General features: G+C 42.1%; 1 protein-coding gene and 1 pseudogene across 3 annotated transcripts in view; both read left to right on the top strand.

Annotated features, from left to right (window-relative positions):
• Positions 1-22,248, top strand: part of TMEM150C (transmembrane protein 150C) — a 76,195-nt gene extending 53,947 nt beyond the window's left edge. For 2 of the 3 annotated variants that reach the window (XM_074396352.1, XM_074396349.1), the window contains exons 6-8: positions 7,780-7,907; positions 14,078-14,256; positions 20,000-22,248. In XM_074396352.1, the coding sequence (XP_074252453.1) occupies positions 7,780-7,907; positions 14,078-14,256; positions 20,000-20,207 (515 nt within the window). In that variant the 3' untranslated portion in view covers positions 20,208-22,248. The remainder of the gene's footprint in view (positions 1-7,779; positions 7,908-14,077; positions 14,257-19,999) is intronic. The other variant, XM_074396351.1, reaches the window with a different exon arrangement.
• Positions 7,916-14,071, top strand: LOC141584014 (small ribosomal subunit protein eS6-like; annotated as a pseudogene).
• Positions 22,249-24,281: the final 2,033 nt, after the last annotated feature.

The following is a 24,281-nucleotide window of genomic DNA, read 5'->3' as shown; positions in this document are numbered from 1 at the left end:
TAAGAATAGCGTAAAGAATGCTTTATATGCTTTGGTACATTTCTTTTTTATTTTAAATTTTCCAGACTCATATCAAAACAATGGGAGCTGGGCGCGGTGGCTCAAGCCTGTAATCTCAGCACTTTGGGAGGCCGAGGCGGGTGGATCATGAGGTCAAGAGATCGAGACCATCCTGGTCAACATAGTGAAACCCCATCTCCACTAAAAATGCAAAAAATTAGCTGGGCATGGTGGCGCATGCCTGTAATCCCAGCTACTCAGGAGGCTGAGGCAGGAGAATTGCCTGAACCCAGGAGGCGGAGGTTGCAGTGAGCTGAGACCGCACCATTGCACTCCAGCCTGGGTAACAAGAGCGAAACTCCATCTCAAAAAAAAAAAAAAAATAATAAAAAAAATTGGAGATTCAGCTGATTATTTAGTATCGTCATATCATGTCAATATGCTGAAGTCAGCTCTTTGTTTTAAATATCTTTTTCTCTCATACATCCATTTACGTTCACCCTGCTGTCCTTACACTTTCTCTTCCCTTTACTGTCTTTATATCATTTCAGACATTCTTGACTTGATTTCTTTTGCTGCATAAAATAATATATTTCATGTTCTAAAATCCTGTATGAGAATGTAATATTGTATAATACGTTGTTTTGAAAAGAATGCCTTCTTTATTCCCTCACTAGCAAAGATGAAAAAAACGCATGGGCTCTGTGATATTTGTTGATGTGTGTAGATACTGTCTTTAAACCTGAAGGTCAACATTAGCATTAGGATTACGCTCTCTCCCGTCCCTGTAGATGTAGTAAGCTGGCAAATGGAGAAAGAGGCTTAAAAAGAAGAAGAGGGCCAGGCGCGGTGGCTCACGCCTGTAATCCCAGCACTTTGGGAGGCTGAGGCGGGTGGATCACGACGTCAAGAGATCGAGACCATCCTGGTCAACATGGTGAAACCCCATCTCTACTAAAAAATACAAAAAATTAGCTGGGCATGGTGGCACGTGCCTGTAATCCCAGCTACTCAGGAGGCTGAGGCAGGAGAATTACCTGAACCCAGGAGGCAGAGGTTGCGATGAGCCGAGATTGCGCCATTGCACTCCAGCCTGGGTAACAAGAGCGAAACTCCGTCTCAAAAAAAAAAAAAAAAAAAGAAGAAGAAACCTTTGATACTCATATCTATCCCCCGTTCCTCACTGTTTCTCAGGGACCAAGACCCTCATGTAATATTCTGTCCCCTCTGTGAGTGCGTCCATGACCCTGTGTAGTCCTCCAGAGATGGTGGGAACCAGCTGTGCACTCTATTCTTTTTCAAATCTACTTGTATACCATCTCCTCAAGGCCAGGCTTTCCCAGTGCCTCTCCAAGAGTCAACTAGCTGTCACTGACAGCATGCTGTTAGGAAAGACCAGAGACAGCTCACTTTTCCCACGATGGTGTTCTAGAAGTGGTTCTTTTGATGGTGAGACTTCCACTTCAAGTAAAAGGTAGTATTGTTACTGAGGGAATATTCAACCTTTGTGGGAGCTGTCCCCCAAAGAGGTGACCTGTTATTTCACCTCCACCACCCAAAATTCCTACTCACTCTTAATCTATTACTTTTTAATGTTTGCTATAAGAAAGGGAAGATGGCAGGGTGCAGTGGCTCGTGCCTGTAATCCCAGCACTTTGGGAGCCTGAGGCAGGTGGATCATGAGGTCAAGAAATCAAGATCATCCTGGCTAACATGGTGAAACCCTGTCAAAATACAAAAATTAGTGGGGCATGGTGGCACATGCCTGTGGTCCCAGCTACTTAAGAGGCTGAGGCGGGAGAATCACTTGAACCCAGGAGGCAGAGGTTGCAGTGAGCCAAGATCACGCCACTGCACTCCAGCCTAACGACAGAGCAAGACTCAAAAAAAAAAAAAAAAAAAAAAAAAAGGAGGTGGTGGGGAAGACCTTTCGAAATCAGTGGAAAATCAAAGGAGATGTTTGGTCCAACATGCAACACAGGTGGAAACTTAGTTGGTTCAGAAAGCCCAGAACATGAGAAACATGGAGAATGTTTCCCATCAGGCTATCAGGCCTCTCTTGAACCTGTAAGTTTCAAAAAGAAATATACTAGGGAGCTTCTGTGCAGTTAGCAAGATTCTTCCCTGGAGCTAACCATCTTTCCATCAAAGCGCTCCCCAGGCTTCCCCAAAGTATATCCCATTTGCCAAAGCAGGAAGTGTCTAGAAGGCATGGACTGCTACACTACCTAAGGAGAAAGTCAAATAAACCCTGATGCTGGGGTTGCCGAATCTTTATAAAAAGCTCTCCTCTTTATGCCCCTGGCAGTCAGGACTTTCACATCCTAGATATTCACAAGTATCAAGAAGGATGGCACCTGCAGCATCTTGTGCATCTGTGGGCACCAGGGCCAGTCCTGGGCAGTCAGGTTTGGTTATCACTGCTTTCAGCCTCAGAGCTGCCAGGAGCTTTATACGCACTCCTTTTTTCTACTCTTGACACTGTTCTTCTGAAAAAGCCTAATAAACTTTTTCATCCCAAGACATAAATAGCGGCTAAGGAACATTTGCATTTAACAGAGCACAAAGCCCCAAGAGTGAATCTTGAATGGCAGGGGCAGGGACCTTTCCTGGTCCCTCTGCCGTCATAGCACATAGGGCTGCAGGCTGGCACCTATTTGTATGAATATCCCACAGGAGGCAAAAATGATAATTAATAGCCATCATTTCTATTCCAGGAACAATGCTAAGTGCTTTGCAAATGCTACCTCATTTAATTGTGATACTCAAGTCTGGAATAAAAAAAGCTGTCACCAGCTGTCTGTCCTCCCACTGGGCTTTAAACAAACCAGTGAGCACATCGGAAGCCACATGTTGTTTCCTTTGTATGCTTAAGACAAATTGATATTTCCCAGTAGTCTTTAAGTGTATAATTTTCAAAAACTCAGTTCGTATAGCTCACAAGTTTATCCAGTTTTAAGGCTTATGATCTACTACAAAAACATTTCCAAAAACAAAGCAATGAAAGCAAGATCCCCTCTTCCAGATGACATTTGTCATCATCTTATTCTCCAGTCCTTCCTGCTCCACCAAGAAGCAATTAAGCTTTTGCTAGCTCTTGCTCTAAGGTATTACAACATCCAGTGTTTATTCTGTTATTATCTTTCATCGTTTTTAGTGCCATCTGGTAGACATAAAATTGATTAAGATTAGTGTTCAATGGGAGCAAACCAACAATTATTTATTTATCAACTCTGAGAGTGAAAAAGAATCAGTTTACTAATAATTCCTTCTCTACACTGTGGATACCTTCATCTCCCCAGGCCTGCCCCTGTTTGATATCAGAGCATTACTTTAGACTACATAACTGACTTTAAGAAATAACCCACACTGCCTGTAAGTCACTGCTTTTCAGCAGCTGGCTTATAATTTACAATATAAAAATGAGTCAGTGTCGCATATATTAAAATTAGCAAAGATATTTTATCTTTTTTGACAGACTAACCAAAGATTGAATGCGCCGTTATTTTCTTTACAGAATTAGTTATGCTGTTTGTCTTGAAACTGCATTTCTTTCCACTGGGTGGGAGAGAAAAAGTCCTAAGACAAATTTCTTCAACGGAATATAATTTCCTGCCTTGGGGAAGTTGTGAGAATAAAGCTAATAGCTGAATGACTTCAGTCACCTAATAGCAGCCACTCTCCCTCCATCAGCAAAACATATTGACTGTTGTGTTCTACCACAGTCATAAATAGGAATTATTGATGCATCAAGAGTAAAACTAAACAAAACCAAAAAGGATTTGGCCAGGCACCAGTTTAGAACTGCAAAGAAGAGATGTTATTTTGAGTTTTGAACTTTAAAAACCCAGTCAGACTCAGAATTTAAAATGTAATTAGAAAAATCAGCCATTATTGTATTTCTGTGCTTTTAAAAATAGACAGGGAAGTTAAGTAGGGGACACCTGTATAGCAAAGGACTGTTCTAAATAGCAAAAACGACAGAAGGATGAGTTTTTAAAATCTTTTCTGGGCTGAGCACGGTAGCTCTCAGCTGTAATCCCAGCAGTTCGTGAGGCTGAGGTGGGCGGATCACCTGAGGTTGGGAGTTCAAGACCAGCCCGACCAACATGGAGAAACCCCGTTCCTACTAAAAATACAAAATTAGCCAAGCGTGGTGGTGCATGCCTGTTCTCCCAGCTACTAGGGAGGCTGAGGCAGGAGAATTGTTTGAACCCAGGAGGCGGAGGTTGCGGTGAGCCAAGATCACACCGTTGCACTCCTGCCTGGACAACAAGAGCAAAACTCCATCTCAAAAAAAATCTTTTCTGAAACTGTTGGTGAAATGTAAAAATTTTAATGAAACAAAAAAAAATCTGTTGATCAGAACGTGAATGTGGTAAAAGTTAGTCAGCATATATAAAGATGGCTTTGAATAGCCCATAAGTCTTTTTCAAGAAGGTAGAATTAAATCACTACTTGGTTAAAAATGGACTTCATAACGCTCCAAATCTGCCTCCATTCATACCTAAGTGTTAATAAAACTGTTACGGGCAGAATCTTTATTAGATTCATCATTCTAAAAATTCAGCTAGAATCTATTTTAAAAGGAAAGTATGCCTCTCCTGATCTGATTAATAATGGAGTTAAGAAGTTAAAAAAAAAAAAAAAAAGGGCCAAGTGTGGTGTTTAGAATGCAATTCTAGAAGTTAGGAGTGTTGGGTTAATAGGTTTCTGTTTCCTGCTTAATTTTATCATTTGTTCATGATAAGATGACATCATTCATATTACAAATAGGACAGCTAGCAAAGCAGGGACCAGGAGATGTTGCATGTCCTATGTTTACTGGAGAAAAATAGATAATGAAGAGATGGCCATCAGCTCTGTTCTCCTGGGCACAAAGGAACAAACTGACTGCATGGGTCAACATAAGCCATTTTAGGAAGGAACTGGGTTTGGGGCTTAGGCCAAGTTCCAGCACCATCCTATCCCACAAAATGACCAGCAGAGAGTTCTCAGAGTCATATTTTCAGTGGTCATTTTTTAAAAATTAGCATGGTGGCTCATGCCTGTAATCCCAGCACTTTGGGAGGCCAAGGAGGACAGATCATGAGGTCGGGAAGTGGAGACCATCCTATCCAACATGGTGAAACCCTGTCGCTATGAAATATATATTTTTTAAAAAATTAGCTGGGTGTGGTGGCGTGCACCTCTAGTCCCAGCTACTCAGGAGGCTGAGACAGGAGAATCTCTTGAACTCGGGAGATGGAGGTTGCAGTGAGCTGAGATTTGAGATTGTGCTGCACCACTGCACTCCAGCCTGGCGGCAGAGTGAGACTCCATCTCAAAAAAAAAAATAAAAAAAAATTAGCTGGATGCAGTAGCTCATGCCTGTAATTCCAGCACTTTGGGGAGCCAAGGCAGGCAAATCGCCTGAGGTCAGGAGTTCAAGACCAGCCTGACCAATATGGTGAAACCCCATCTATACTAAAAATATGAAAATTAACTGGGCGTGGTGGCGTGGGCCTGTAGTCCTAGCTACTTGGGAGTCTGAGAAAGGAGAATTGCTTGAATGAGGGAGGCAAAGGTTGCAGTGAGCTGAGATTGCACCATTGTACTCCAACCTGGCCACAGAGTGAGACTCCGTAAAAAAAAAAAAAAAAAAAAAAAAAAAATTTAATGTGCTGTCTTAGTGTCTTGTAATTATGTCCTAACAGCTATACACAACTAATTAGAAGGATATCCTATGGTGCCTATGTTGAACTTTCTAGGCTTAATCTAATGGTCTCTTTGTTTTGTTTTATTTTTTGTTTTTTGAGAGCACTGTCAGCTGGGCTGGAGTGCAGTGGTGAGATCTCAGCTCACTACAACCTCCGCCTCCCAGGTGTAAGCAATTCTCCTGCCTCAGCCTCCCGAATAGCTGGGATTACAGGCACCCACCACCAAAACCACTTAATTTTTTGTATTTTTAGTAGAGACGGGGTTTCGCTATGTTGGCCAGGCTGGTCTCGAACTCCTCACTTCATGATCCACCCTCCTTAGCCTCCCAAAGAGCTGATATTATAGGCGTGAGCCACTGGGCCTGGCCTAATGGCTTCTTTAGCTGATGATGACTTTGTGTTGGGGTGCCGTGTGTTGAATTACTCCTCTCCCTCACTTCCTCCTATTCCTATCCTAAAATTAATAAGACATTGTGCCTGTTTTTCATCCTCTAGGATAGTTACTGTCATTGTTAAAGACTTTGGATATAACTCCTACCTAGGTCTCTCAAACCAATAGTTGGAGAAGCTATTGTCAACTCAGGTATAATGTATTAATTTTCTGATCAATAGTGAGTACTAGCTGAAGCATATGCTAAAAGATATGTCAGGGATGAACAATTTGAGATTTCATAAATGATGATTTATCTCTATTTTGCTTCCAAAATCCAAATATTAATCAAGTTTTATACCGCTCTTTGATCAGAAGTACTTAGAACTAAAAGTCAACTTATTGAGCTTAAAGCCGTAGCATGACACTATGAAATTCAACATACGTGGGAAGTGCAAATTTATGGATAGATTTTCTTTATTAATGGCTACTAATAATGGCCTGTAATCAAAGCAAAATCTCTAGCAAATAATTGCCAACTTAATTGCTGAATAAATAGGGTAATTCTTGAATTTCTAATTGTCTTTCCTACTGAATCTTAATGTCAAAATAAATTCTCTTAGTAGTAAGTTTATTTCCTTACATGTAGATATTATTTACATTAATTGCAAGTGCTTTTTCATCATGTGTAGACTAAGCTCTCCCAACTCTTTGTATAAATATGAAAATATCTCTGCCCTAGGCAATTAATAAAAGGTCATCTTTAGATTAGGGCCTGAGTATGGACTATCCCAAGGTTACTATTAGAAGTCAGATTTGAAATCTAAGTAACTTCCCTCATCCTCTCTTCAGATTCTCAGATACCCATTTGCTTCAACAGATAGAGTGGACTTTTAAAATGAGGAATTAACATTATTTTCAGGAATTGAGTTTTCTTGATATACTGGGTATGATTTTTAGTATATACCAAATCCCCCAATCTGCTCTGTTAAAATACAGATTTCGTAAGTGTGAATGTTGTAACTGCTCCAATTTGGATTAACTATCTTTGTTGCTTGACAGTGAACATCTCCAAGTAGAATCAAAGGGAGGATGAGCGTAAAACCAGTAATAAAGGAACCTGTACACTTTCCATTATCTCTCTTCCTCTGCCCAGGCATGGTTGATGGTGCTGGCACCAGCTGTTCTGTCTAGATGTAACCTTGTCTTCTTCCCATTATTTTCCTGCCCTGTCATTATTTTCCACACTGTTCTAAGCTAAAGGAAGACTGAGTCGGTCTGTCTTTATCCCATCTTATTTGCTGTGTGTCAGACCTCTGCAGTGCTCTCCTAAGCCAGTCTGTCCTGTGCTGACCTTGTTTTTGAAAACTCTGAGAACAACACGATTCACGGGGCTATCATCCCTGTCTCACCAAAATAACATACAGCCCTGCTGCCTCGAGTCCTCTCTGCCTCTCTGCTGTCCCCAGATTGGGTATAATAAAACGTCTAAATAATCATAAGCATTGCATGGAAAGTTTCTTTGAAAAATTGTGGATCATTCCAGAGATGTAAAATGTACTGTGGTGAAAAGTTTGATTTTGCACATTGTGGCTTTAGAATTCTGCCTCTTATCCAAGAAAATAGTGCAGAAAAAAAAAAAAAAATTCTGCCTCACAGTCTAGGTGTGTGATTTAATTTCTTTCATTTAAGACTTTGCTTTATTCCTAGCCCTTGTGGTAGCTGTTCTGCGCTTCATACAACTGAAACCGAAGGTTTTAAACCCGTGGCTGAATATTAGTGGATTGGTGGCGCTGTGTCTGGCTTCCTTTGGCATGACCTTACTTGGTAATTTTCAGGTACTTGATTTGGCCTTTTTCACCTCCCTCTGACACTGTTAAGACCTTCACTTATGAGATTATCAAAGCTAATGAGGTATAATCACCATATGGCCCATATCATTTGGCACAAACCTTTCTTTGGAAATTAGGGCTCTTTTCCATGGCACCTCAGAGGCATTCAGCTGCTTCAACATGAAGCTGAACATCTCCTTCCCAGCCACTGGCTGCCAGAAACTCATTGAAGTAGACGATGAACACAAACTTTGTACTTTTTAGGAGAAGCGTGTAGCCATAGGAGTTGCTGCTGACACTCTGGGAGAAGAATGGAGGGGTTATGTGGTCAGAATCAGTGGTGGGAGCGACAAACAAGGTTTCCCCAGGAAGGAGGGTGTCTTGACCCATGGCCGTGTCCTCCTGCTACTGAGTGAGGGGTATTCCTGTTACAGCAAGGAGAACTGGAGGAAGAAAGGGAAAATCAGTTTGTGGTAGCATTGTGGATGCCAATCTGAGTGTTCTCAACTTGGTTATTTTAAAAAATAAATAATTGGAGAGAAGGATATTCCTGGACTGACTGATACTATGGTGCCTCATTGCTTGGGGCCCGAAAGAGCTAGCAGAATCCACAAACTTTTCGGTCTCTCTAAAGAAGATGATGTCTGCCAGTATGTTGTAAGAAAGCCCTTAAACGAAGAAGGTGAGAACCTAGGACCAAAGCACCCAAGATTCAGCGTCTTGTTTCTCCCCGTGTCCTGCAGCACACACAGATGACAGCGTATTGCTCTGAAGAAGCAGCATACTAAGAACAATAAGAGACTGCAGACAGAGTATGCTGAACTTCTGGCCAAGAGAATGAAGGAGGCTAAAGAGAAGCACCAGAAACAAATTGCAAAGAGATGCACTTTCCTCTCTGCAAGCTTCTATTTCTAAGTCTGAATCCAGTCAGAAATAAGTTTTTTTGAGTAACAAATAAATAAGATCAGACACACACACACACAAATACACACACACACACACACACACACACACAGAGAGAGAGAGAGAGAGAGAGAGAGAACACTGGTTTCTAAAATGCACAGGTTCTCTAGAGTTTAGCCTTTCTAGTCTCTCAGCCTGGTTTTCCTGAGTTCTCTTACATGTGTGAGGGTGGTAAATATGCCTATGAAATACAGTGTGACTACTGAGAAGAGCAGCTACTAGAACAGCTGTGTATTTTCTACAAAGGATTTTCAAGTGGTTTACACTTTTTCATAACAAATTGGATCCTAACATACCTTTCTAGCAAACCAATAAGATCATTGCCTCTCTATGACTAAATACTAAACATCCTCATTGGATGAAAACATGCTTTTCAGATTAGTGAGTTTATGTGGAAGCCAAGTTTGAAAGCCTAGAATTTCTCTAGAACACCTATGATTTATATAAAGATATACTAACCCTAACTCCTCTTCCTAGAAATTCAGAAGCCCAAGGTCACAACCTGTTAGCATAATTTTCCTTGCCAATACCATTATGCAACTCTTGACAAGAATGACTTTATTTGTAACATAGACAAGGAAACCTCTGTACTATTTCAGTGGTTGACTGATTTCCCTCCCTTCCTACCAGCCTCCAACCTATGCTATTTATACTGCTGCTAGAAACTTCCTCCTTGCGGCAAACACTGATCCTGACACCCTTCCCCCCGTCTGTTGAATGAAATCCCAAATGGCATAGGCATTCAAGACCCTCAGCATTCTAGTGTGCATTTAGTAATGTTTCTAATTAAAATAGTAGTGAATTTTCTAAGGCCGTTTCTTGTCCTGCCCTCAGCACTGCTGATTTATTAAACCAGGATCACATCTCTTCTCGGCCTTTTGGCTAAGATCGAGTATAAACCAGGATCACTCATTCCCAAAGACTTCCCCTGGCACATAGTAGCGACCCAATAAGTATTTTTTGCTTGATGAGTTGTAAATAGGCAATCTCACCAATTCCTCTAACATTCTATCTTCCATATATATCCAGCTAGGCAACCAGAAAGCTGCATTCTTAGAATAGATTGGTTGAGGCAGTGATTACCTGGAGAATTATTGAGAGTTTATCCTGTTAAGATCCAAAATGATAAGGCATGGGACATTTTAATGGAACTTTTGGTGGGAGTCTCTCCCACTTGCCAGCCTGTGCTGAGGTACAGGCATGTTGTAAAGTGCTCAATCACTGTCACTTTTCTTGACCAGGGCTTTGATGAGTTACTAAGAACACATTTTGTTCTTTACAAAAGTCCTAGAAAAAGCCCCAAGACTGGGTGGCTTTGGTGAACCACAAATATTCAGACCATGAATATTGACACTACTGATGATGTACGTTTGCTGCTGGAATATAACAGAATACATGAGAAATGACAAGTTGGTTTCCTGTGGAGAAACCAGGTGGCTAGAATATGGGATGGGAGACAGACTTTTCAATCTATCCCTCATTATAATTTTTTTAAGTTTGAACTATGTAACTGTATTATCTTTCTTAAAAGATTAAAAATAATGAATGAACAGATTTATAGAGCATGGGAAGCCAATTTTCTAGAAGTGAAATTTGATTTGCAGGTATCATTATTTTAAATAATTTTGAAAATACATCTTTTGAGCTGTGAGAGAAAACACGACTTCTTTGAAAAAAGAGGTAAAAATCCTACAGCCAAAAACAGCAGAAGAAATTGTAAAGGAAAAGTAATACTGATATGATGCAACCATTTTGAACAACAATGTCAAACAACAAGATATCTGAAAGCAACAGCAATTCAAAAAATAATTTTTTGTTTTTTTGAGACAAGAGTCTCACTCCATCACCAGGTGCCAGGCTGGAGTGCAGTGGCATGACCTCGCCTCACTGCAACCTACACCTCCCAGGTTCAAGCAATTCTCCTGCCTCAGCCTCCCGAGTAGCTGGGACTACAGGTGCATGCCACCATGCCCAGCTAATTTTTTTGTATTTTTAGTAGAGACGGGGTTTCACCATATTGGCCAGGATGGTCTCGATCTCTTGACCTCATGATCCACCTGCCTCAGCCTCCCAAAGTGCTGGGATTACAGGCATGAGCCACCGCACCCGACCAAAAAAATAATATTTTCACAGTGGCTTAAAGCCATGTCTTCAACAGTAGATTTTACTTTCCTATATGTGCAATTAAAAACTATATGTAAATACAATGTGAGTTTTTATTGTACCACTGCACTCTAGCCTGGGCAACAGAGCAAAAACCCCATCTCAAATGTGTATATATGTATATATGCACAAACATATATGTTAGATTTGATGAAGACATGGATAGACTTTGTTTTTTCTTTTTTTAGAGAAATGGATAGTCTTGGTGAAGTACGATTGACTAAAAAAATTATGATCTAATGGTGATAATCTGAATATATATATATATTTACATATATGTGTGTATATATATATATATATGAAAATACAAAAGGAGTGATGTATATATATGTGTGTGTGTACATATATATATATATATGTATATATATTTGTATATATATATGTATGTATATATATTTGAGATGGAGTTTCACTCTTGTTGCCCAGGCTGGAGTGCAATGGTGCAATCTTGGCTTACCACAACCTCTGCCTCCTGGGTTCAAGCGATTCTCCTACCTCAGCCTCCCAAGTAGCTGGGATTACGGGCATGCGCCACTATGCTCAGCTAATTTTTTCTTTTTAGTAGAGATGATATTTCTGCATGTTGGTTAGGCTGGTCTCAAACTCCTGACCTCAGGTGATTCGCCTACCTCGGCCTCCCAAAGTGCCGGGATTATAGGTGTGAGCCACCGCGCCTGGCCCAAGTGATGGATGTATTTTAAAATATCAGTGGGTTATAATTTGAGGAGTTTACATCTGAACCCCACAATGGAAATAACCTAAATGGGAGTCCTTTAAACTATTTCTTCTACAAAAGCCTTGAGTATGAATCTTCAAATCCTGTTGTCCTACTGTGGTTCTCTATGTGTGGCAAAAGCTCATAGGTGACAGTTTTTCTTATTACTATAGGAAAATAAAACTTAAAAAAATTCCCATTAACAATGAATTAGGGCCGGTTATGGTGGCTCACACCTGTAATCCCAGCACTTTGGAAAGCCTAGGCGGGTGGATCGTCTGAGGTTGGGAGTTTGAAATCAGCCTAACCAACATGGTAAAACCCCATCTCTACTAAAATACAAAAATTAGCTGGGTGTGGTATCATACGCCTGTAATCCCAGCTACTTGGGAGGCTGAGGCATGAGAATCATTTGAACTCGGAGGGCTGAGGTTGCAGTGAGCCAAGATCACACTACTGCACTCCAGCCTGGGTGACAGAGTGAGACTCTGTCTAAAAAAAAAAAAAAAAAAAAAAAAAATGAAGCCAGGCACCATGGTGGCTCACGCCCGTAATTGCAGCACTTTGAGAGGCCAAGGCAGGTGGATCACTTGAGGTCAAGAGGTGGAGATCAGCTTGGCCAACATGTTGAAACTCTGTCTCTACTAAAAATACAAATATTAGCCGGGTGTGGTAGCACGTACCTGTAACCCCAGCTACAGCCTGGGCAACAGAGCTCTTCGTCTCAAAAAAAAAACAATGAATTAGTCACATTACATAGGCCAGTTTTGTAAGAGTAAAAAACATAGCTTAAAAGGTTTTAGTTGTCCATGCCAATTAAATCTTGACTTGCCTAGATTTAATTGGCTGTCCTCTGTCAGTAAATACATATCGACCAGGATTGATGGTTCATGCTTGTAATCTCAGCACTTTGGGAGGCCAAGGCGGGAGGACCGCTTGAGCTCAGAAGTTTGTGATCAGCCTGGGCAACCTAGAAAGACACCATCTCTATAAAAAATAAATAAATAAATAGCACTCTCCTCCTGCCACCCAAGATGCTGCAAGGAAAGAAGGCCAGAGTGGAGAAGGTGGCTCCGGCCCCTGCTGTTGGGAAAAAGCAGGAGGCCAAGAAAGTGGTGAAGCCCTGGTTTGAGAAAAAGCCTAAGAATGTTGGCGTTGGACAGGACATCCAGCCCCAAAGTGACCATACCCACTTTGTGAAATTGGCCCTCTATATCAGGTTACAGTGGCAGAGAACCATCCTCTCTGGCTGACCCACAAGTACAGACCAGAGACAAAGCAAGAGAAGCAGCAGAGGCTGTTGGCCCAGGCTTAGAAGAAAGCTGCCAGCAAAGGGGACGTCCCCAGTAAGGGACCACCTGTCCTTCGAGCAGGAGTTAATGCTGCCACCACCTTGGTGGAGAACAAGAAAGGTCACCTGGTGGTGACTGCACACAACATGGATCCCATCGAGCTGTCTTCCTGCCTGCCCTGTGTCGTAAAATGGGGGTGCCTTACTGCATTATCAAGGTCGGGGCGGGGCAAGACTGGGATGCCTAGTCCCCAGGAAGACCTGCACCACTGTGGATTTCACACAGGTTAACTGGGAATACAAAGGAGCTTTGGCTAAGCTGGTAAAGCTATCAGGACCAATTACAACAACAGATATGATGTAATCCGCCGTCACTGGGGAGGCAGTGTCTTGGGTCCCAAGTCTGTGGCTCGCATCGCCAAGCTCAAAAAGGCAAAGGCTAAAAAACTTGCTACCAAGCTGGGTTAAATGTACACTGTTGAGTTTTCTGTACATTAGAAAACAAAGTAATACAAAATTTCCTTCAAAAGAAAAATATTAGCCAGGCATGGTGGCATGCGCCTGTGGTCCCAGCTACTTGAGAGGCTGAAGCGGGAGGATCACTTTGAGCCAGGGAGCCATCATCACGCCACTGTATTCCAGCCTGGGAGACAGAGTGAGACCCTGTGTCAAAACACACGCACGCACACACACACACACCAAAAGCAAAAACCATGTTCAAATCCCTGTTCTAATTTTCTTAGCCTGGAAAGGTTTGGGGTGTATACTTGTAGAAACATTTCTTTTTCTGTAATTCTCCTGCTATTTTCTTTTACTTTTTCTAAACAAATATTTTTAAGGGTTGGGGGTACTACTTATTTATTTCCTTCATCCCCTCAGAGTTCAAACCATTTGAGAATAGAACAAAGAGCTAATCTTTCTACAATCTATCTTCCCATTGTTGGGATATCTCTTTTCCTGTATTTTCCCCTCATACATTCCTTCAACTTTCATGTCTTCTTTGCTGAATGGTCCTTCATGTGTCATTATCCATTCATCCCTAAGCTCACGAATGATGAAGAAATCCATAACGTCGGAACTTCCTTGACCTTTGGATTTGGCACGTTGACCTGCTGGATCCAGGCTGCACTGACACTGAAGGTCAACATCAAGAATGAAGGACGGAGAGTTGGAATTCCACGGGTTATTCTGTCAGCATCTATCACTCTCTGTGTGGTCCTCTATATCCTTTAAATGTGAAAAGGTTCTTTTGCCAGTAAGGTGAAAACAAGTAAGTTGTCTCTGCAGAAGAACCCAGTGGGTTAGGATATTCTGCCAGATCATCTCAGAATCTTAAGGCAAAACAAAGGTAAACGGGTATATAAACAAAAACTCAGACCGATTTTTCATGCCAAAGGGGAGACGGAGAAATAAAAATAAAACAAGGTCTGCCCTCTCTGGATGAGGAAGGTGTCATGCACTCTCCTTATCACTAATGATGTAAAAGTTCTCATTTGTGAAATCAGAGAATGCATAGCCAAAAGAGAATTGTCATTTTTTCTCCAGCTTAAAAAAATTCATCTGTGACTCTATTAACAGCCCTGTTATTTCATTTCATTTATTAGCTCTGAAATGAGTTTCAGAGGGCCAATACATTTATATCTTCCAGGAAAATAATGAAGCTTTTCTGGAAGACAAATTCAAGCATTAAATTAATGTTGCATGTGTAGCTTTCCTCAAATATTTGAGGTTTTGGGATGCTGTTCATTTCTTTTCCTCCCCTCAGAATTTGAACCAATTGAGAATAGACAATAAAAGTCAGATGGGGATGGATGAAGAAATCAGCCTTTATTCTAGTAAACCTGAAAGGAAAATGCTGAAGGTCTCCTCTCTCACACCTTGGAATTCAACTTAACCACCCAGTAACTAGCAGAGAAACCAAAGAAAGGCAGAGGAGAGCACCTCACTCACATACCCAGAGAGAGTCTATCTTAGGGTGGAATGCAGTAACCTCACTCGCTAATAGTGTGGCCCAACAGAAGCCTTCCAGTTCCTATCCCACCAATCAGATCAGTCACTCATTCCATGGAGTGGAGTAATCAGAAGCGTTCAACACTTTGGGAGGCAGAGGAAAGAGGATCACTTGAAGCCAGGAGCTCAAGATCCACCAGGACAACAAAGTGAGACCCTGCCTCTACAAAAAGGAAAAAAAAAAAATCTAAAAATCAGCTGGGTGTTGTCATGAGCTCCTGTAATCCTAGCTACTGGGGAGGCTGAGGTGGGCTCGCTTGAGCCCAGGAGTTTGAGGCTGCAGTAAGCTAAGATCAACCCTGTCTGTAACCATCAATCAATCAATCAATAATAAAGACCTGGTGCTGTGGCTCATGCCTGTAATCCTAGCACTTTGGGAGGCTGAGGCAGGAGGATTACTTAAGCCCAGGAGTTCAAGACTAGCCTGGGCAAGATAGCAAAACCTGCTGTCTATAAAAATTTGTTTTAAAAAGAAGTTAGCAAGGTATGGTGGTGTGCACCTGTAGTCAAAGATACTTGGGAGGCTGCAGGGGAGAATCACTTGATCCCAGGAATTTGAGGCTGCAGTGAGCTGTGATCATGCCACTGTAATCCAGCCTGGGTGACAGATTGAGGCCCTGGCTAAAAAAAAAAAAAAAAAGGAAAAGGAAAAATAAAAGAAGTGTTCACTCTAATAAGGTCCTCTTCCTCAGGAAACCAGAGAAGGGAATCAAGGTTCCTAAAGGGTAGACTGTACAGCAAACACAATTATACAATCTTCAGTCGTAATAATCACTGATACTTATACAGCATGCTAGGCATTATTCTAAGTACTTTAAATTTATCAACTCTTTTTATCTTCACTTAACATGTAAGAACAGTGAATCACACAGCAGTTTAATGTGCCCAAGATCACACAGATAACGTGCAGTGGATCAAGATTTAAACTCAGGCTCAGCTCTTGCACTTTTAACCACTACAGGACCCCACCTTAGAGAATGTGGCTTTATCAAGATGGGATTTGGGTGGAAAAGAAAAAAATAATAAAAGAAAAAGAAAAAAGAGAAAGTAACTTTAGAATGAAATAATGGCATTCACAGCAACCTGGATGGAACTGGAAACCATTATTCTAAGTGAAGTAAGTCAGGAATTGAAAATCTTTTTTTTTTTTTTTTGAGACAGAGTTTTGCTCTTGTTGCCCAAGCTGGAGTGCAATGGTGCAATCTTAGCTCACCACAATCTCCACCTTCCAGGTTCAAGCAATTCTCCTGCCTCAGCCTCCTGAGTAGCTGGGATTACAGGTGGGTGCCACTATGCCCATCTAACTTTTTGCACTTTTAGTAGAAATGGGGTTTCACCATGTTGGCCAGGCTGGTCCCAAAATCCTGACCTCATGATCTGCCCACCTTAGCCTCCCAAAGTGCTGGGATCACAGGTGTGAGCCACTGCGCCCAGCAAGAATGGAAAACCAAACATCCTATGTTAGTGGGAGCTAAGCTGTGAGGACACAAAGGCATTAGAATGACACAGTGGACTTTGAGGACTTGGGAAAGGATGGGAGGGGAGTGAGGGATAAAAGACTACACATTGGGTATAGTGTACGCTGCTCTGGTGGTGGATGCACCAAAATCCCAGAAATCACGACTAAAGAACCTATTCATGCAAACAAACACCACCTATTCCTCAAAATCCTATTGAAATAAAAATGAATAAATTTAAAGTTCAAAAGTAGCTAGAAAAAAATTAAGTATATCAATTTCTTAAAAAACAAAACAGAAAGTAGCTTTAAAATATTAATAGAAGCAGACCCTAAGATGAGGGTGGAAAGTATAAAATATGAAAACATACACAGTTCAGAGCCCATTCTCTAGTTAGTGAAGTATTTGGACTATTTATTTCTTCTTCATTCACAAATTCCCATTCCAGCATTTTGTTGATTTTCCGAAGCTCTACAGTCACATTAGATAGAGAACGTTTAAGGACTTAAGTTCAAGCCAAAATACTTGCTTCTTACTAGCAACCTAATAAATACTTTATGATCAAAAAGATCAAGACTCTGCCAATATGGAATATTTGTGATTTCTCCATTAGTTTAAGTAATAAGTGAATATTGCTTTGGCAATATTTTGCACCCTTGTTCGGAAGAATGTGCAGACTTAATTCTGAGATATTTTGTGTGTGTGTGTGTGTGTGTGTGTGTGTGTGTGTTTGTGTGGAGGGTTGTTTTTTTTTTTTAATTTTTTTGAGATGGAGTTTCACTCTTGTTGCCCAGGCTGGAGTGCAGTGGTGCAATCTTGGCTCACTACAACCTCCACCTCCTGCGTTCAAGTGATTCTCCTGCCTCAGCCTCCTGAATAGCTGGGATTACAGGCACATACCACCACACCCGGCTAATTTTGTATTGTTAGTAGAGACAGGGTTTCACCATAGTGGTCAGGCTGATCTTGAACTCCTGATCTCAGGTGATCCACCTGCCTCGGCCTCCCAAAGTGCTGGGATTACAGGCGTGAGCCACTGTGCCTGGCCTTTTGTGCGTGTGCGTGCGTGCATGTGTGTGTGTGTGTGTGTGTGTGTGTGTTCAAGACAGGGCCTCACTCTGTCACCTAGGCTGGAGGACAGTGGCATGATATTGGCTGACTGCAACCTCCACCTCCCGGGTTCAAGCCATCCTCCACCTCAGCCTCGAGAGTAGTTGGGATTACAGGCATACACCATCACATCCGGCTAATTTTTGTATTTTTAGTAGAGATGTGGTTTCGCCATATTGCTCAGGCTGGTCTTGAACTACTGGGCTCAAGTGATCTGCACTCCTTGGCCTCCCAAAATGTTGGGATAACAGGCATGAGCCACCGTGCCCAGCCTATCCCAAGTTTTGAGCTTTCACCAAATGATTCTGATTCATGTTCTTTCTGAACACGTAAAATCTTTTTTTTTTTTTGGTTCTCAGGTGAATGGATTAAAGTCCAGTCAGCAGAGCAAAGTCTGGCTGAAGTAATTTCACATTCTTGCTCTCTGAAAATTTCCCAGTTTCATGTTTAATTTCAGAAGATAAAACTAATTCTAAGGAGACCTTTCTAATCTTTCTAAGTAAATGTATTTAGCTCCTCAGACACTTGGCTTTTCACTAAAGAATGCTATGAATGTCTCACCCTTCTCCTTCCCAGCTCCTCCCTCCATTTATTCTGTTGTATCTATACAGATACAGATACAGATACAGATACACACACACACACACACACACACACACACACACACACACACACACAACATATATATCCAGGCATAAGAGTCTGATCTGTTTCTTTTTTTACTTTTTCTTTTTCTTTTTTGAGAAAGAGTCTCGCATTGTCGCCTAGGCTGGAGTGCAGTGGCACAATTCTTGGCTCACTGCAACCTCTGCCTTTCAGGTTCAAGTGATTCTCCTTCCTCAGCCTCCCAAGTAGCTGAGATTGCGGCGCCCGCCACCATGCCTGGCTAATTTTTTGTACTTTTAGTAGAGACGGGGTTTCACTTTGTTGGCCAGGGTGGTCTCAAACTCCCGACCTTGTGATCTGCCTGCCTCGGCCTCCCAAAGTGCTGGGATTACAAGTGTGAGGCACTGTGCCTGGCCCTCTTTTTCTTTTTTTAAAAATGGAGCCTTGTTTTCACCGTAGCTAGAGTGCAACAGTGCAGTCATAGCTCACTGCAGCCTCAAACTCCTGGGCTCAAGTGATCTTCCCACCTCTGCATCCCAAAGCGCTGGGATTACAGGCAGCTACCCCACCTGGCCTCATCTGTTTGTTTATCATACAAGTTTAAACGTGATACTAGGAATGAAACTAGTCTATACAGTATTGTCTAAAAGACAATCGTGAAAATTAGAAGAGTCAGAAGGGCCAGCCACTAGACATTGTTAGCAGTACTGCAGAGCCAGACACAGCTTTCATGTAGGTAGTTAGTAATTCGATATGTTCAGAATTATTTCTGCAGATATAACGGTAACTATGAACTCATAGTCATTCGCAGTGATTTCTTCTTCTTCTTTTTTTTGAGATGGAGTCTCGCTCTGTCGCCCAACCTTGGGTGCAGTGGCCGATCTCGGCTCGCCATTTGCAGCGTAAATCATAGAATGCCATGATATTTTTAAAAATAGCTTGATTTTTCTGGCCAACTAATTACTTTGGAATTGTAATCCTTTTGGTAACCTCCCAGTTTCTTAAGCAGCTACAGAGTACAGCTGTTGAGTACATGGCGCAGGAGTTAGAGCGCTTGTTTGAGCCCAGCTCAGCCAATTAATACCTGTGTGACCTCAGGCAAGTTACTTACCCATTTGGTCTCAGTTTCCCTATTTTTTTTTTTTTTTTTTTGAGACGGAGTTTCACTCTTGTTACCCAGGCTGGAGTGCAATGGCACGATCTCGGCTCACCGCAACCTCTGCCTCCTGGGTTCAGGCAATTCTCCTGCCTCAGCCTCCTGAGTAGCTGGGATTACAGGCACAAGCCACCATGCCCAGCTAATTTTTTGTATTTTTAGTAGAGACGGGGTTTCACCATGTTGACCAGGATGGTCTCGATCTCTCGACCTCGTGATCCACCCGCCTCGGCCTCCCAAAGTGCTGGGATTACAGGCTTGAGCCACCGCGCCCAGCCCAGTTTCCCTATTTTTAAACAAACTGGCAATGATTTGGATAGAAGAGTATTTAAGGGCAAACAGAACATGTAAAAAAGAGAAACAAAGAAAATGATAATAGGATTGTTGTGAGAATTAAGTGATACTATCCATGAAAGCACCTAAAAGCGTGTCTATCACCAATAAGAGCTCAATCATATTAACTGTTATTATTCATGTCGATTTTCGTTTTCAACAAGCTCTAGCAGGCTACCAGTTTTGCTAGTGACGAGGAGAGCCAGACTTTTCCTATAATCTGTCTCTGCGCTGGAAAGATTTCAGTTTTGATGTGCCTGATGAGAGTGTTTTCCTTGACTGCTTCTCCCCAGACTTCATCCTCATGGCCCAAAGCATCCACATGTACGCGGCAAGGGTCCAGTGGGGCCTGGTCATGTGCTTCCTGTCTTATTTTGGCACCTTTGCCATGGAATTCCGGCATTACCGCTATGAGATTGTTTGCTCTGAGTACCAGGAGAATTTCCTAAGCTTCTCAGAAAGCCTGTCAGAAGCTTCTGAATATCAGACTGACCAGGTGTAACCCATCAGTTTGTCCTTGCTGGTGAGGTGAGTGTGACAGTGGGGGAGGGGCCAGGAGGACACACTCACGGGACCCGACACAACCTCATTTCACATACACACACACACACACACACACACACACACACATTCATGGCCGTATTTGCCAAATGAGCTTTTCAGGGCGAGTTATTTCTTTAATGAAAAAGCACAAGCCCTTATGTGTGGAAATAACACGCTGTTACACTGAAAATATATGCACGACAGAGCAAGAAGCTTGTGCATGGTCACTTCTTCTCCGTCCCCTTCCCAGCACTCCCTCCTCTTCCCATTCTCTCCACATGTCTCAAGCACCCTACTGAGTAGGGCAGGCCAAATGTTCCTTGAGAATCATGCCAACTCCCGAAGTTGCCTTCAGGTCCAAAGGGCTTGGAACCAGCTCGCGAGGAAGTTCTGAATCTGGCGCTAATTTTCTTGAATGGATGATAATGTATCGTCAAATAGGACAGAAATTGTATTGAGATGTGACTCTGCGTGGCCTGTGGAAAGGCATGGTGGGTGGAACTTTGCCACGGAAGCCCCCTTCATCCTTGTTCAGTGGTCGGCTGCGTGGATCCCAGGAGAGGAATATGCTAAAGACTGTGAGGGCAGAGCCCACCACCGTGATTTGGACCTGATGCACTGTGACTGAGAATGATTTCCAAATGTGAATATTTGGAGGGATGTGGTCTGCCAGGCTCCGAACAAGAAGGGGGCAGTGAAGGTATGGTTTAGTGTTTGCTTCCATAGTATGCCATTGACAATTTTTTTATATTCCATGGTTTGTTTTTCCTGCAAGTAACTACCATGACTCTCTCTAAGCCTCATGGACAAGATCTAAACCAAATGCAAGAGCTGAGTGTGCTTTGGGTTCAGCGATGATTGAGGAAAAACAAAGATCACCTGCAGGCTTCTGTTGGACGCTGAGAAAATAGTCACAGAAAAGTGGAAAGAGATATGGATGTGCAGAGGTAATAAGAACCGCTGCTGGACGTTTATCAAAGATAGGCATTTTAGAGCATCTTGTTGCAAGTCCAAATCTGGGGAGACTTTGTTGATACATATCTTATATATCTTTTGCTCAAATTTAGTATGTTGTTGTTTTTTTTTATTAAGGGCTTTTCAAATTTGGAATTTGAAGAAGCCAGTTAAAAGAATACCCTTCCTAAAAATCAGAGTGACACAACTGGTCCCCCTGCTAGCCAGCCCGCAGCTCCCAGTTCCTACGCTGAGAGTTCGGAATTCAGACTATAGGTGTGGGCTTCTGAGGCTGGGCTTCATGTCGAAGAGCAGAATTCCAAATTCAGACTGTGTTGGAGTGAGCCAAGTGGACAGACCCTCCACGAGTGCACTTTGTTTCAAGAAATCCTCAGATTTACTCCATAGAGGCCTGGGATTTCATGGAATATAATAGGAAAAACATTTTTTAACTCAACCAAAATCTGAACTTCTTGAGGAACAGGTCAATGTCTTTTCATCTGTGTATTTTTTCCCCACCTCCTAGCACAGTGCCTGGCACATATTAGGTGCTCAATAAATGTCTGTTGAATAGAATTACTGATAATTTGGGAGTAGGAAAAAGGAGTGTCAGAGAGAGACTCAAAGATGAGTGAGACAGCATGGAAGATGGCTATTTCACGTGAGACAGGAATGGAAGTGGTCATGAATAGGGGTCGGATGGGGGAGTGAGAATCCCTGTAAGTAAAATGTGACGAAAAGAACAAGCAGAGAGCAAGATTCTCCTGTCAAAAAGGCATCTTACTGTAAATAGTCCAAGGTGACATTTGTTAGTTTTGAATACTGCTTTTGGGTTTCTTTTTTTCATTTTTATATTTTAAAATTTTTATCAAAAAAAGATTTATGTAGTTTTCTTTTATTCTACACAATCCAAATTAAACAGCTTTTGGTGATGCAATTGTACACTTTCTTAAGAATATATCTAATAGCACATTTTAGCAGAATCAAGCAATGACTGACATTATTCATTGGGATCTAATCACTAAATAAAATTCTTTTATGCATAATTGTGATTTTCTTATCTCTTATACCACCATTTCTTCTCTAATGTTGAAGCATGTGAAAACCCAGTCAGATATTATGTTAAAAATGAACTTAAGTTTCTTTATTGGTTGGGTATTTTCTAACACCATCAACCAATTCTCTGATTCTCCCGGACACCAATTGGGTATGTACAATTCAAGTTCTGCCACTAACTACCCGAAATTAGTGTCAGATTCCACAGGTTTAAAGCCTGGGTCCCACAAAACTGCCTCAATTCTACCACCAGTTACAAGTACTGGGTCCACAGGTGACCTTCATTTCTGTCCAGCTTGACTACACAGTCGAGGGGGCTCCCGCACACCGCCCGCTTAAGGTTCAATAATTTGCTAGAACAGCTCACAGAATTCAGGAAAATACTTACATTTGCTGGTTTTTGATGAAGGCTACAACTCAGGAAGAACAAATTGAGAAGCAGCATAGGGCAAGACATGGGGAGGTGCCTAGTGCTCCATGCCCACTCAGAGCGCACCATCCTCCCGGCACCTCACGGTGTTCATCTACGTGGGAGCTCTCTGAATCTTACCATTCAAGAGTTTATTTTATGGAGCTGGATCTCCAGACACCCTCTCTCCCCAAAGCTCAGTGGGTCAGGAGGTGTTTCTACTGGCCAACCGCAGCCTGGGGTTATCCAGGTGCCCTGCCCTAAGTGAATTCATTAGCATAAACTCAAGTGTGATCAAAAGGGGCTCATTATGTAAAGCAAGAGACACCCCTCTCAGTAAACTTCAAAGGTTTTAGAAGTTCTGTGCAGGAACTGGGAACAAAGACTAAATATAGCCATGCACTGCATAACAATTTTTCGGTCAAAAACTGACTGAATATGAGACAGTGGTCTCATAAGATTATAATACCGGCTGGGTGTGGTGGCTCACGCCTGTAATCCCAGCACTTTGGGAGGCCAAGGCAGGGAAATCACCTGAGGTCACAAGTTCGAGACCAGCCTGGCCAACATGGTAAAACCCCGTCTCTACTAAAAAATACAAAAATCAGCCAGGTGTGATGGCACGTGCCTGTAATCCCAACTACTTGGGAGGCTGAGGCAGGAGAATTGCTTGAACCCAGGAGATGGACGTTGCAGTGAATCGACGTCACACCACGGCACTCCATCCTGGGAGACACAGCGAGACTCCATCTCAAAAACATCAAACAAAAACAAAACGGCAAGATGATAAAACTTGACCTTCACACAGATGATAAAACTTGACCTGATAAAACTTGTCCTTCTTGTGAACTGACAATAAGGAAAGTTTTATCAGGTCAAGTTTTATCATCTGTGTTATTTGCTGGATTTTCTCTACCCCTGGTGTGGAAAAGTAAAATTTTCATATCCTGAAATTGATAATCTACTGGTTACCAATGGAGACGGGATACCACTGTTGATACTATTTTTGTACTCAGGCATTGTGTCCTGAAGATAGGTTAGGTTTTGCTGTCCCAATATAAAACTAATAAAGCTAAACTTTATTTCTTATCCTAGATGCCTATCCAGGTTTAGCAGGGAGTTCTGCTAATTGTAAGAACTCCCACCTTGGCTGGTCGACGTTTCCTCTCAGCACATGCTCCCACTACTGCTCACAGCCAAGGAAATGTGGCACACTGCTCGCTGCCTCTCGGAGCTCCTTCCAGAAATGGCAGACATCACTTAGCGTACATTTCGTGGCTAAGGAACCTGAGTGGACTTCTCTAAACATGGCACTCCTACTATGTGCCCACACTGGGACACACATTTGTGAACAGCCCAGTCACCACCACAGGATCCTTAACTTCTTCAGTCATTGTCAATCCTTTAAGGTGCAAGTTCCAAAGAATCATTAGAGAAGCCATCATAATTCAGAAAGAGAGGAAAGGGACCATCTGTGGGGTTGGCACTCTTTGATTCTCAGTGCTTTTCTTACTGTCCCTAGATTGATAAGCAACACTTCACAATTTGATCATCCCCTCGCCATCTCTCTGCTTAAAACACTTTTACTTGGCTCTCAGAACACTGTGTCCTTTT

This window comes from Saimiri boliviensis, chromosome 3 (genome assembly GCF_048565385.1).
Source record: "Saimiri boliviensis isolate mSaiBol1 chromosome 3, mSaiBol1.pri, whole genome shotgun sequence".
NCBI classification, from domain to species: Eukaryota; Metazoa; Chordata; class Mammalia; order Primates; family Cebidae; genus Saimiri; species Saimiri boliviensis.
This window is presented reverse-complemented; position numbering and strand designations above follow the sequence as displayed.